General features: G+C 40.1%; 1 protein-coding gene across 2 annotated transcripts in view; it reads left to right on the top strand.

Moving 5' to 3' along the window:
• ELP3 (elongator acetyltransferase complex subunit 3) overlaps nt 1–15,321 on the top strand; it is a 115,143-nt gene that overhangs the window by 37,786 nt on the left and 62,036 nt on the right. For both annotated transcript variants that reach the window (XM_022594970.3, XM_022594969.3), the window contains exons 8-9: nt 8,230–8,391; nt 11,572–11,698. In XM_022594970.3, the coding sequence (XP_022450678.1) occupies nt 8,230–8,391; nt 11,572–11,698 (289 nt within the window). The remainder of the gene's footprint in view (nt 1–8,229; nt 8,392–11,571; nt 11,699–15,321) is intronic.

Below are 15,321 nucleotides of genomic sequence, written 5' to 3'. Positions count from 1 at the left end.
TTCTTCTGTGCCCATTTTGGTAAATTATATTTTTCAAGGAATTTGTTTTATCCAGATTGTCAAACTTTTTGGTATTAAGTTGTTCATAATGTTCCCTTATTTTGTCTTTAATGTCTGTAGGATGTTAGTGATCATCCCTCTTTCACTCCTGATATTGATTACCTGTGTTCTCTCTTTTTTTTCTTTATTAGTCTAGTTAAGGTTTATCAAATTTTGTTCTTTGTAAAGAATTAACTTTTGGTTTTGTTTGTGTCCTCTACTTAATATATTTCTGCTTTTATTTTTATTATCATCTTCAGTATACTTGCTTTGGATTTCCTTTGCTCTTTCTATGCTTAAGTAAGGTATAGAAACTTATCACTATAGACCCTTCTTCTTTTCTAATAAGTATTTGAAGCTTTGAAGTTTTCCCCTAAGCACTGCTTTGGCTGAATCCCACAAATTTTAATATGTTGTATTTTAATTATTATTCAGTTCAAAATGTTTCCTAAAATTGTTTGTATTTTGACCCATGGATTATATACAAATGGATGGTTTCATTTCTTTTTTTTTTTTTTTTTTTTTTTTTTGCGGTATGCGGGCCTCTCACTGTTGTGGCCTCTCCCATTGCGGAGCACAGGCTCCGGACGCGCAGGCTCAGCGGCCATGGCTCACGGGCCCAGCCACTCTGCGGCATGTGGGATCTTCCCGGACCGGGGCACGAACCCGTGTCCCCTGCATCGGCAGGTGGACTCTCAACCACTGCGCCACCAGGGAAGCCCCTGGATGGTTTCATTTCTAAATTTCCAAAAACTTGGAGTTTTTCTTGATTTCTTAATGTCATTGATTTCTAATTTAATTCCATATTGGTCAGAGAGGGTCTATTCTATACAATTTCAGTTTCTTGAAGTTTTTTTATTGAGGTTTATTTTGTGGCTCAGCGTATATGGTCTGTCTTGGTGAACAAACTATGTATATTTGATAGAATGTGTATTCTGCAGTTGTTGGATGTAATGTTCTATAAATATCAATTCAGTCAAAGTGGTAGATAGTGTTGTTCAGATGGTCCTTGTCTTGGGGTTGGTTTGTTTTGTTTTGTTTTGTTTTCTGTGTAGTTCTAAAAGTTGCTAAGAGAGATTAAAATATCCAACTATGATTGAAGAATTATCTATTTCTCCCTTTAGTTATATTAGTTTTTACTTCATTTATTTTGAAGATCTGCTCTGAGGAGTATGCACATTTATGGTTGATATGTTTTCCTGGTATATGAACTTCTTATCAATATGAAGTTACCTTTTTATCGTTATGAAATGTCCTTTATTTCTGGTCTTGAAGTTTCCTTTTATTGATGTTAAATTAGACATTACAGCCTTTACATAACTGTTTTCCCTATGTAGTATCTTTTTCCATCCATTTACTTTCCACCCCTATGTGTCTCTGCATTGAAGCTGTTTCTTTTAACAGTCTAGTTGGCAGTTTTATGGAAGTCTACAGTAGTTGGGTCTTGTTTTTTTATCCATTTTGACAATGTCTGCCTTTTAATTGGAATGTTTAATCTGTTAACATTAGATACCATTAATATTTGCATCTACCAATTTAGTCACTCCCTCACTTTGGTTTTCAGCAGCCAAGAGTAATGGTTTTACTGAATACCATTATTGTCTAATTCTGTGCAATGCATTTTTTCTATATTCTTTAATAGGGAATGTTTTCTTAAGAGAGAGGGTCTGTCATACCTAACACAATTCCTTGAGGAGAGAAGGTATAGTAAGTCCCCTACATACGAACCTTCAAGTTGCGAACTTTCAAAGATGTGAACATGCGTTTGCATGTCCAGTCACGTAAGTTAGTTCATGTGTCTGGCATTATCTGTAAAAGTTGGGTACCTAGGCTAATTTTGTTGGACTTAAGAACAAATTGGACTTATGTTTGTGCTCTTGGAATGGAACTCGTTTGTATGTAGGGGACTTACTGCACTTAAAAAACATTGTTAAATGAGTGCAGTGGGAAGAACTGTGCATTAAGAATTAGGTTCCAGACTTTTAATGAGGAGGCAGGACTATATTATTTCTAAAGTTACTTCTTTCTGTGACATTGTATGCTTTGAAGATTTCTACTGGAATGGGAATTTTTATCTAAAAGATGTGCTCAGGGGCTTTCCCTGGTGGCGCAGTGGTTGACGGTCCGCCTGCCGATGCAGGGGACACGGGTTCGTGCCACGGTCCGGGAGGATCCCACATGCCGCGGAGCGGCTGGGCCCGTGAGCCATGGCCGCTGGGCCTGCGAGTCCGGAGCCTGTGCTCCGCGACAGGAGAGGCCATGGCAGTGAGAGGCCCGCATACCACAAAAAAAATAAAAATTAAAAAAATAATAAAAGATGTGCTCGAAGGTTATTTTTCATCTAGCAGTCACTTTCTGATAATGACAATTTTTCTATAATGCATTTATGTGTATAGCCCTTAAATTTGAATGTGAATACAATATTAAAAGAATGTGTAATAACCATGATTGTTTTTTTCTATTAATAGTACATTGCTGTTGGCTCTTCTGCTGTCTGATTAGGAGTATAAAATGGTAGCATTCTTGTCGGCTACTGAAAGAATCAAAACCCAAACTGTTATGGGTTGTTTTTCTTATATCTTAAACCTTGTCAACTAGCATGATAAGGGACCAAAGGTCCCTGATTACTCTCTAAGCTATGTTACCAGGTGAGTTTTTCATAGGTTGTACTCATTTAAAAATTGAACTTCTGTTCCTGTCTGTTTCCTCAGTTTGTATTGGGCAGAACCTTATGTTATAGACCCTCTTGACATAACTGCCAATATCCAGGAAGCAAACTTGACCACCATCTCAAAAGGGAAAAGATAGTTGTTTTAAAATTCTCAAACATTCAACTCAGTCATTCTTAAGTTTGGAATATCACTAGCACAGCATTATACAGAACATAAAATTTTGTTGAGATATTTTCCAGATATGATTATAGCCCCTGCACCACCCTGCCCCCCCCCAAAAAGCATGTGTTCTGTGGTATTACTGAGGAATTACACCAATAACCCCAGATGTTGTTTGGCAAGTCAAAAAAATCTTTGGCTGTCCAAAGAAGTTTATAAATTCTACTTACTCATTTTGAGACTGCAGATGCAAAAGAGAGTTTGTACATTGTGATTAATGAAAATCAATATTTAATCTACATATTACGAATATTTACATTGTGATTTGATTTGAGCAGGTTGAGTTTGAGGTAGAGGGATGTCCATGTAGGAAAGGGTCCATAAACCTCTCAGAAATTTGGGCTTAGACCTCTAGTGAGATTTCACACAGGAAATCTAAAGTAAGACACATCCAACTTAATTAATGACAGAGGTTTTAGAGAGGACTTCAGGAGATTAATAGTAATCAGAAGTGTTCTTTGATGCCACAGCCTTCTTGGAGCGAATCAGAAACCGTTTACAGAAGATAATAAAGAGACCTTCACATCGTCTTTCTTCTGTGTCCTCCTGGTTGGGACCTTAGTGTGAAGGGACAGTAAGTAATAACAATAGATGTCACTTTTATAGGTCACTTTCTTCCTTCCAGAAATAGAAGCGTGCTTTCCAAGAAATCATTTCTGTCCAGTTATATATCTGCCACTTCTGGCTCTTTGTTCTTAAGTGGTTCTTGGTTTTAGCTGTGTGTCTTATCCCTACAGCTAGACTGTTGAGCATCTCTGGGACAAGAACTACTGTATCTTTACTTTCTGTAGATTACCTGGCCTAGTGTTCAGCAACTTTTAGGGTTAACTATTTGCAGGAGGAAAGGTAACCAGTAGAATTAGCTAGAGGCTGCTATGGGAGTAGAGAGAGACCTCCTATGTCTTCGGTTATGCCTCATTCATTTACTCATTCTTCATATTTGTAATTTTTATATTGAAGGAGAGTTTTTAGGGCTGAAGTCCTTACCTCTAAATGTATACGAGCCTACTGCCTTCCAGGAGCTTCCTGTCTAGGTGGATAGACAGACATAGCCACAAATAACAAGACAAACTCCATTCGGAGTAGGGGCAAGGTACATTAGGGATGAGAGCGCAGAATTACTTAGAGGCGCTGGGAAGATGTCATGGCAGGAGAAATGTATTTGAGCTTTGTCTTGAAGTCTGGGTAGCGTTTGGTTTTTATTTGCTTTTATGTTCCCAGGTTATTGGCCCATCTCCCACCCCCTCCTAGCCCCAACCCCCCAGTTAAAAAATAAATGCTGTCGGCATAAGTTATTGGCTTAAATTATGCTTCACAGAGAACATTAGCATCTTTTATAGTTGATGCCACTCCTGTGGCATACAGAAAAGTGTAGGATTCAGCATAGCCCCACAGTGGTGGCATTTAGGCTTATTTAAAATGACCCTATAATGCCACAAAAAGAGAAGTGGAATTGGAATCAGAAGACCTGGGTCCAAGTCCTGACTTTGTCTCTTAGAAGCTCATGATCAGGGTTGGAAAATTTGGTACATTTCCTAAACGCCCAAGAATTTAACAAGTCTGCCTCTCCCCGCTCCCCATTGGTATGGTAATTGAACTCGGTAGTAAATGAGAGCCACACTGTCGGATGGCTGTCTAAACAGTGTGGTGGGTTATAGCAGGCCATAAAATGCCAGCGCAGACATTTTGCTTAGATTAGTTGACAGCCTTTATGAACATACTTGCAGTATTTTAAAAAACCAATCATACTGATATGTTTACATCTCCCTTTAATGAAGAGGCAAGAATTAGTGATGTGTAGAACTATATATAGCATTAACAAAAATCCTTTTAAAAATGACCTTATATTCTGTTCTTTAGAAAATACTCCATTGTTTTTGCTCAGATTTGATAGGTATTTCTGCTTAATTGCTTTTCAGATGAAAATACAATTCTGAAAGAAAGATAGTGGTAAATAGAAAATATTGGCTTTTAAAAACGAGTTGTTTTTTGTTCCTCCATTTCTGCTCCTGCACAAGGTAATGACATTTTCCGCAAGAGGAAAGACACTTGTTTGCGAATAAGGTTTGCCTCTATGTCTTGTACTACATTCTAACTACTTATGAAGAGATATTATCATCCTCGCAGCAGCTTTCTCTATCAGTCTTGCTTGGGCCTTTGATGATCTGTGCAATAGAGATTAGCTAGTGGACTTCTCTTTCCTCTGGATGAATTCCCATCTGTGCAGTTGCCTGTCCTCTAGTTTTAGTATTGCTAGGTACTGTTGTGCTGCCAACTTTGCTGATAACTTAATGGCATCCTTTTAGGAAACACTGTGGGTTGTTTTTTTGTTTTGTTTTGTTTGTGTTTACTTATTTATTTATTGGCTGCGCCTTGCGGCACATACGATCTTTGTTCCCTGACCAGGGATTGATCCCGTGCCCCCAGCATTGGGAACATGGAGTCTTAACCACTGGACCACCAAGGAAGTCCCAGGAAATACTGTGGGTTTTATAAAAATATCAGTTAATAGAGAGGTTTTATGATACAATTTTGGAATGCCTGATTGTAAAATGTTCTCACTTACTTTGTCAAATATACTCAAAACTTAGAGTTTTCCGCTTTTTGGTTTTTTCAGCTGTCATGCAATATGCTTTCTCCATAATACATTAGTGTTTTCTTTTTATTTTTTTAAATATTTATTTATTTTATTTGGCTGTGTCGGGTCTTGGCTGTAGCACGCAAGATCCTCATTGCAGCACGCAGGATCTTTTTTGTTGTGGCGCACAGGCTTCCCTCTAGTTGTGGGGGCACAGGCTCCAGAGCGTGCAGGCTCAGTAGTTGTGGCTCGCGGGCTCTAGAGCGCAGGCTCAGTAGTTGTGGTGCACGGGCTTAGTTGCCCCGCGGCATGTGGGATATTAGTTCCCCCAACCAAGGATCAAACCCACGTCCCCTGAACTGGAAGGCAGATTCCTAACCACTGGACCACCAGGAAAGTCCCTTAATATTTTAAAACAATGGTTTTCTCCAAACACAATAATTGGTATTCGAAGAAGGTGAGTTACATGTATTCTGCATGCCTTGGGACCCACCTGTTTGAGAGGCATGAGACTTTCTGATCTGATTGTTTCAGAGAAGCTAGCTGTCAGAGGCAAGATTTGATAAGATCTGTGCCCTTTTTTGTCTTATGATTCATCGTTTAGTAACTATAGACTAGTTGTTTACCTTTGGTTCTTGCTGCCTGTAGTAATCCTATATAAAACCTTAGGAATAGGGTAATAGTGTAAACACTTTGAACGTCTAGAGTGAAAGACTTCAGAATCAGTCCTTCAGTTCAGTGATTTGTAACCTTCTTAATAATTATTATTAAATTAGATAAGTCAGTTTTATTGACAATTATGAATTGTCAATAATAAATGAACTTAAAGGAGAACAGTAGTTACAAAACTATGGAAATTTTATGATTTTTATTTTTCAAGAAAAAAAGCTATGAACTTCTTTGGAAACACGAAATTAAGTGGCAAAAAAAGGCTTCCCTCACCCTGCCCGAAGAATTGAGAAAGTTGTAGAAGGGTACACTGAGAAGAATTATTTCGTTCTAGGAGAAGTTGAAGAGAGGACAGATCTCATGTCCCATGCTGAATTGTCCAAGCCATGTGATAGAGTGAAACACAGGGCAGGATTTTTGAAGTCAGACAGACCTACCTTCAAATCCTGACTTGGATTTTATGAGCTCTGTACCCTTGGACAAAGTATTTAATCACTTTAGGAACTTCAGTTTCTTTATCTGTAAAATGGGGATAATAAGACATACTTCATAGAGCTAACAGGAGCATTCAGTGCATGTGGAGTATATAGTGCAGTGCTTGGCTGCAGTGGCCTCTAGGTAATGGTTCCTTTTCCATCGCATCAGCAGACCACTTAGCAAGTCATTTTCCTCTTCTAGATTGCAGCTTGAATCTAAAGTGGTACTCATGGGCTTCCCTGGTGGCGCAGTGGTTGAGAATCCGCCTGCCAATGCAGGGGACATGGGTTCGAGCCCTGGGCGGGGAAGATCCCACATGCCGCGGAGCAGCTAAGCCCGTGCGCCACAACTACTGAGCCTGTGCTCTAGAGCCCGTGAGCCACAGCTACTGAGGCCCATGTGCCAGGAGCTCGTGCTCCACAACAGGAGAAGCCACTGCAGTGAGAAGCCCACACACTGCAACGAAGAGCAGCCCCCGCTCGCCACAACTAGAGAAAGCCTGCACGCAGCAACGAAGACCCCAACGCAGCCAAAATAAATAAATAAATTTAAAATGGTCCTCACTACTCTGATATCTGGTTTTAGTGAAGGAGAAAAATGATTCCTAATTTTGTAAGTTGTTGCTAAGATTAATAGGCTTGACAAAAAGACTTGTGGGTATAGAAGACATTTCATCTGAATTATTCCTATGATCATTATGCATACCCTCCCTTCCCCCTCTTTTGTTTTCTTTTATTTAACATAACTCTAAACTATGGAGTGGGAAATATATAATGCACATGGTTTTCACTTCCATGAAAAATCGTTGCTAGGAATTGAAAATTAGGGTTCTCACAGTTGAAATCCCTGCTTTCAAGGAGATTATGGCTGCAGCACACTGAGGAGAATAATAATGATAATGGTGATGATAACATTACTTTGTGCTGGCTCAGTCACATCCGTCCCATGAGGTATAGCTACTATTATCCTCATTTTGCAGATAATGAAACCGAAGCACAGGGAGGTTAATAACTTTCCTGTTTGCATAGTTAGGAAATAGCAGAGCCAGGATTTGAACTCAGATAGTCTGGCTCCAGAGCCTACGCTCTTTTTTTTTTTTTAACTTTTTAAAAATTTATTTATTTTATTTATTTTTGGCTGAATTGGGTCTTCGTTGCTGCGCGTGGGCTTTTTCTAGTTGCTGTGAGCGGGGGCTACTCTTCGTTGCGGTGTGTGGGCTTCTTATTGCAGTGGCTTCTCTTGTTGCAGAGCACGGGCTCTAGGCACACGGGCTTCAGTAGTTGTGGCACGCAGGCTCAGTAGTTGTGGCTCGCGGGCTCTAGAGCGACGGCTCAGTAGTTGAGGCACACGGGCTTAGTTGCTCCGCGGCATGTGGGATCTTCCCGGACCAGGGTTCGAACCCGTGTCCCCTGCATTGGCAGGCAGATTCTTAACCACTGCACCACCAGGGAAGTCCGAGCCCATGCTCTTAACCACTGGGTTAGAGCCGGGAGGACAAAAGGAAGACATCCTTTAAATGAGAGCAAATGTCCTAAAGCTTTGGCAAGTTGTTTACTTTTCGATTTTACTCTACAGGTATTCTGAGAGAAGCCTCACAAAGTGCATCGGAATTACTATTGAGACCAGACCAGATTATTGCATGAAGCGGCATTTAAGTGATATGTTGACTTATGGCTGCACAAGGCTGGAGATTGGGGTGCAGAGTGTCTATGAGGATGTGGCCAGAGATACCAACCGGTAAGGCGGTGCAGATGATCTTGCACAAGCCTTCCTTTTCCCCCACCGATTGGATCTGTGTTACTACCCATCTGACAGGGAGAGGTCTAGGTATTCCTCCTATTCATTCTTCTGTCTGTGCTCTTAATTCCATCTCCTCCTTCCCTGATTTTTGGTCTTTGTTTACTGGCTTTTTTTCCAGTAGTCTATAAACATACTCATCTCTCTTCCATTTCTTGCGATAAATAGCCTTTCCCATATGGAAAGCAGAGGGCAGGGCTCAAGGTTAGTAGTTTAAAGTATGAGAGAAGGCCAAGGAGAATAGGAACAAAGAAAAGGGTTTGAACAAGAAGGAAACTAGTGTGAGATTTAAGAGATTAGTTTTGGTGAAGCAAATGCCAGTTGGTAGGGTAGTGAAAGAAAGGCTGGTGAGGTGATGGGTATAAACTTTGAGAAATTTGGGAGTCTAAGGAAGGAAAGAAATAAGGGTTGATAGAGCCATATGAAGTTCTCTTCCCTCCAGAAATAAAGGCAGGCTTCAGGGAGTAAGTGTGTGTTGAGTTGGACCTTAAAGGCTGCTTCACTTGAATAGGATTTGGGTAGACATGGCAGAGGGTTGTGCTCGGAGAAGGAAGTAAAGGGAAACTAGGGAAACACATGGGTCAGCATCTTAGCAACAACCAGGAAGAGTGCCAGGCTAAGGAGGGCGGATGCTTCCCGTTAGGTAATAGAGGTCTATTAAACATTTTGCACAGGAAGAGTCAGATGGATATCAAGCTTGAGAAAGATCAGCCTGCATAGGGTGCGTTCTTGTCGGGGAAGGCTTGAACCGGGAACGCTGGTAGGGCTGCTGCAGTAACCAAGGCTACGCCAGAGAGGTACCTCGGGGGCGGAAGGAGTCTCTGGAAGGTCAGGGAAGCTTTTCGAAGAAAGTGACATCGAAGCTGAGACTTATAGGAAGAGTCTGAGTTAGTCAGGTGGGGAAGAGGCAGATTTTTTCAGGCAGAAAGAAGAGTACGAGCAAGCTCCTGAGGATAGGAGCACATGGCACATTTCGGGAAATTGGAGTGGTTTCATTTGGTGGGAGTGTGGAGCGTGAGGTAGGAGCGTGGTAAGAGGTGAGGCTGAAAGGGTCAGCAGGATGGCCAGACCATGGGGTGCCTTAGAAGTCAGCCCAGCAAGTTCGGGCTTTAATCCAAGGCCCGGCTGCAAGCTAACTTGTGATCAAGGCATATCTGCATTTTATTTTATTTATTTATTTATTTTAAAAGATTCGTTTTTTATTTTATTTTATTTATTTATTTTTGGCTGTGTCAGGTCTCAGTTGCGGCACGCAGGCTCCTTGTTGTGGTGCACGGGCTTCTCTGTATTTGTGGCGTGCGGGTTTTCTCTTCTCTAGTTGTGCACGGGCTCTGTAGTTTGAGGCATGCGGGCTCTAGTTGAGGCGCACGGGCCCAGCTGACCTGCGACATGTGGAATCTCAGTTCCCTGACCAGGGATTGCACCCGCGTCCCCTGCATTGGAAGGCGGATTCTTTATCACTGGACCAGCAGGGAAGTCCTGGGGATCACAGTGTCAGGGTGGACTAAGGAGACCAAGCTAGAAGCAAGGTCAGTTCAGAGGCTGCTGCGGTAATTTAAGCAGGAAATGATGTCCTGAAAAGCAGTGTTCGGTGACTGAGTGGGAATGAGGGTAAGAGAGAATGGGAAATAATGAGGCTTGGAGGGAAGATGAGTTTCATTTTGAATAAACTAAGTTTTAGATACTTGTGGGACAGCTGGTTGAAGGTTTGCTTTAGAGCGGGCTGTCCAGCAGAACATTCTGCAGTGACTGAAATGTTCTGTACCCGCACTGTCCACTGTGATAGCACAACCGAGGAATTGAATTTTTCATCTGAATTAATTTAAAGATAAACTTGAATAACCACGTGTGCCTCGTGACTCCATTATTGTACAGTGCAGCATTAGAGTATTGGATATTTGGGCGTGGTGTCAGAAGAGAGGCCTGGCCCAGTCATATAGATTGAGAAGTCATTAGCAAAAAGAGATTAGAGGGGCTTCCCTGGTGGCGCAGTGGTTGAGAGTCCGCCTGCCGATGCAGAGGACACAGGTTCGTGCCCCGGTCCGGGAGGATCCCACATGCCACGGAGCGGCTGGGCTCGTGAGCCATGGCCGCTGAGCCTGCGCGTCCGGATCTGCAACGGGAGAGGCCACAACAGTGAGAGGCCTGCGTACTGTAAAATAAAAAAAAAAAGAGAGAGAGAGATTAGAGATGGAAGCCATGGAAATGGATGGGAACCTTCAGAGAGTGGGAAGGAGTCCATGGTTTGTAGGATTCTTTGGTGGTGAATGGGAATGGCTAGGTAGTGAAAGGATTGACACAGGGCTTCAGTCTTTAGTAGCCCCAAACTATTATTCGGGCTTGCTTCTTACTTGAATGTGGCACTAGAATGTTAAGATGATTTATACCGCTGGCCCCAAATGATTCTGCCTTGTCACTAAATCATTCTCTCTTCTTACTTTTTTTTTTAGGGCCCTCCAACCCACCAGAGTGAAATCTACTTTGTGTATAGATGTATCCCTCCCTCCCTCCCCCTCCCCTCCCCCCCTCCCCCTCCCCCCTCCCCCTCCCCCCTCCCCCTCCCCCCTCCCCCTCCCCCTCCCCTCCCCCCTCCCCCTCCCCCTCCCCTCCCCTTCCCCTCCCCTCCCCCTCTCCCCTCTCCCCTCTCCCTCTCCCCTCTCTTTCCCTCTTCCCCCCCTTTCTTTCTCCAAATGAAATTATTTGTTAAAAAAGATTTTTAAAGGAAAGAGCATAACAAGATGCTGCTCCTGCATGGTTTTGAGCTCATTATTCTTGTTTTTAACCTAGATATTTACATTAGCAAGCTTATTTTGGCCGATGATGCTAAATCAAATAATATTAGTGTATATTAACTCCTGTGACCTCAGTCACTTACTGTCAGAACTTTGAGTAAGTGCATAAGGGAATTTCTGAGAAATATCTCAGAAGTAAAATTATTTTTTTCCAGGCCTTCTCAGAGGTGGAGATGTAAAAATGACTTTCTAAGATTTCTTTTTCCCCAACCATGTTCTTCATTATAGAGCTACTGTTACCTGTCTCAGAGATTGTTTTCCCTCTATTCCTTGTACTCACCTTGTTGCCCATTTATTTGTGTAACAGGTAGTGAATTTTCTTCTTCAGGGGCCACACTGTGAAGGCGGTATGTGAGTCCTTTCACCTGGCCAAAGATTCTGGTTTCAAAGTTGTGGCTCATATGATGCCCGATCTGCCAAATGTGGGACTAGAGAGAGACATTGAACAGTTTACAGTAAGTGTTACCTTAAACCAAGCTACTTGAGAATGCCTCTGCATGCTGCTTCTACCCTCTCTGCTCTTTGATTATTTACTGTTGATTTTTTTCCCATTATTAAAGCAAGACCTTCTCCTTATGACACAGTGGAGAAAGAGGAGTCACTCACAGCCCCGACACCAAATAAAACTCTAACATGTCAGTATACTCCCAGGACTTTTTTATACTTAGGATTTTTTAGGGGATGAGGTGGGTGATACATAGATACACAAAGATATACTTACACTTACGTATATGATAGGTAATTATTTTAATGGCTTTTTCACTTAACATTATAGCAAGCATTTATTCCTGTTATAGCCTGGTCTCTGTTAAAAGGTTAACATATTTAAATATCCACTTAATTTCCATTGAACAAATATGCCATACTTTGCTTAACCACTTCCAGTTTTTTTAATTGAAGATATTATCAGTTTTTAATATTGTAAATAGACTGCACATCAACAAATTTTACGCCTGTAATTTTTTGTAGTATTTAGGGTTATTTCTTTAGGACAAATTCCCTGGAGTAGAATTATCAGGTGAAGGTATAAATACTTTAAGAATCTCACCATATTACTTAGTTGTTTTTCCCAGGGTTGTAACAACTTACACTCATTTCAGCAGGGTTATCTTTTTCCCAAAATAATTCTCTCCTATGTATGTATTTTCTACATACATATATATATATATATATATATATATATATATACACACATACAATATTTTATCTTTGTTAATTTGATGGATAAAAGTGCCATTTCAACTTGTATTTTGTAATTATAAGTAATGTATTTTTCAGGTTTGTATTTAATAAGTATAATTCTTTCATCTTTTTGGAATTGTGTGTTTTTGTCCTCTGACCAGTTACTCTGTTGGATATGAATATTTTTAATATTATTTATATGGACTTTCTAGGTAATAACATTATGGATTGTTTTTTATATTTGTTAAAAATATTTCCCCCAACCTATCCTTGACCTTTTGTTTCTGTTGTCAAATCTATCTTATTTACTTACTTACTTTCTTAGTGATGATTTCTTAAGATACTTCTAAGCTTAGAACTGCCTTTCTCGTACAGCATTTCATTAAATAGTGGAAGAAAATATTCTGTTTTCCTCTAGCCTTTCTGTTCTTTGAATTTTAATACCTAACTCTGGGGTTCGTTTGTTTCTTTGTTTGTTTGTTTTTACTCTATCACATGTTAGCTTGATTCATGTTAGCTTTGTCTTGGGAAATGAGATTGCTCAAAACCCTTTTATCCTTCAGATTCTCAAATAGGGAAAGTGGCTTAAGGATATCCTTTTAGAGAAGAGAATGAAAATATTTATCAAGTTATTTCATCCACAAAATTGCTTTTATTTTGCTCTGTTTATTAGAACAATAGAATTCATCATGCCTTATTTGTGAAGTTAATAATTCTTTCCTTTTAAAAAGTTTATTATTTCTAAGCCAATGAATTACAATTAAAAGCCTATTTTGTAAGACAGCATTAATTCACAGATGTTATTAATTCCTCTATATTGACTATGTAATAGATTTTGAGTCTAATATCTTTCCCTCAGTAGTACTAGCCAGGCACTCAGACTTCAAGCCTAAAAGGCACCTGAAACACACTTTTCTTTAGCACAGCTCCTAGGTGGGCCAGTGGTATAACCAGAATTCATAACTTTAAGTGCCCTTGGAAAAAATATGTCAAGTGATAGCAAATAGCTGAGTCTTAAAATTCATTTTCTTAGTGTCTTCGAAATAAAGAATAGTTCAGAAATAATATTGCAAAGACAGCCCTTCATGTAAACGGATTTATCTGCTTGTTTATAATCTTTTCAAAGAAACCTACAGGGAATATGAGCAGACCATATGCCTTTTCTAACTGCATCCCAGCAAATGAGTAACAAAATAGAGCTAAAATGAGAAATCCGATTTCTCTATAGAGAAAAATTCTCTGAAAAATTAATCTATAGATTGTCTTAAATATTTTTACAAGTCAATTAAAAAAAAAAAAAGACATGGGCTTCCCTGGTGGCGCAGTGGTTGAGAGTCTGCCTGCTGATGCAGGGGACACAGGTTCGTGCCCTGGTCCGGGAAGATTCCACATGCCGTGGAGCGGCTAGGCCTGTGAGCCATGGCCGCTGAGCCTGCGCGTCCAGAGCCTGTGCTCCGTGCTCCGCAACGGGAGAGGCCACAACAGTGAGAGGCCCACATACCGAAAAAAAAAAAAAAAAAAGACAGACCACCTAATAGGAGAATGGGAAAAAAAAAAAAAACTTGAACAAACACTTCACAGATAGGATATTCAAATATTCAGTACAACTATTTAAAAGTTCTCAAAGTCATTTATCTTCAAAGAAATGAAATTTAAAACTACAATGCATGGCTACTGTATACTCATCAGAATAGCTAAGAATAGCTAAAATGAAAAAAGACAATATCAAGTGTTGGTAAGAGTATGGAGCAACTGGAACTCTCATTTACTGCCAGTGGGAATATAGTACATCATATTAGGAAACTGTTTGACAGTATCTGCTAAAAGTGAATGTAGGCATACTCCATGACCCAGCAATTCTACTCCTTCACGTTTACCCAACAGAAATGCACACACATATTTACCAAGACACAGTCACGAATTACTGAGTGTAGTATCATCAGATTGGAAACAACCCAAGTGTCCATTAAAGTCAAATACATAAGTTGTGGTGTAGTCAAACAATGAAATACATAAAACAATAAGAGTAAATTAATTATGACTTCATGCAACAACGTGGCTGATTATATTCAGCATAATATTGAGCAAAGGAAACCAGATCCAAAAGACTACCTAACGTACAATCCTATTAATGTGAGGTTCAGAAGCTTTGGATGGAATTGTAGCTGGAAACAGGCATATGGTAGGCTTCTGAGGTTTGGATAAGGTGCCTTTTCTTGATTTGAGTGTCTAGGTGCTGGCTACATGATTTGTAAAAATCTATCAAGGTGTACACTTATGATTTGTGTACTTTTTTATACTAAGATATATTTCAATAAAACGTTTACTAAAATCTTTTTAAACTAGTTTTTGTTTAAGAAATCTTGTTTGGGCCTATTTGGAATTCACAACTTTTCCTGAATTAGTAGGCAGTATATTTTACACTTTAAAAACTTCTTTTTTCCCTACTTTATTTTATTGTCACATTATTAGCAACCCACAGATACAGTTCCCTTAATGTGTTTTATCCATAGGAAGGGTTGCTAAGTAAAGGGTCTACTTGTATAATTGTAGAAGTCTAAAAAATTTTATATCTGTAGAGGACAAGATAGCCTTGCCTGGCACGGATCCATAAAGCCTCTACCCAGCTATGTGCCTGCATGTGTTAGTTATAAATTGGCTTTGCTCTCACACCTTGTTGCTTAGGTCAGTTCTGGGTCGCTAAGAGCGGAGCTGGTCATTTGCGTCTGTTCATTGCAGATTCACACTCTTATCTAGTGGTAGGTACAGAGCTCATAGCTGTTTGTGATAAATAGCACTTGCTTATATTTTTCAGTAACTGAGATTTATTTTTGAAGTGAAGTTTTCTTTTTTCTTATAAGCTGAAAGTCCTGGTTGTGATGGAGAATGTTTAACA

Source organism: Delphinapterus leucas, chromosome 6 (genome assembly GCF_059928025.1).
Source record: "Delphinapterus leucas isolate spDelLeu-1000000601 "Yukka" chromosome 6, BTC_Dleu_Yukka2, whole genome shotgun sequence".
Taxonomy (NCBI): domain Eukaryota; kingdom Metazoa; phylum Chordata; class Mammalia; order Artiodactyla; family Monodontidae; genus Delphinapterus; species Delphinapterus leucas.
The sequence above is the reverse complement of the archived record's forward strand: the minus strand, read 5'-3'. Positions and strand labels throughout refer to the sequence as shown.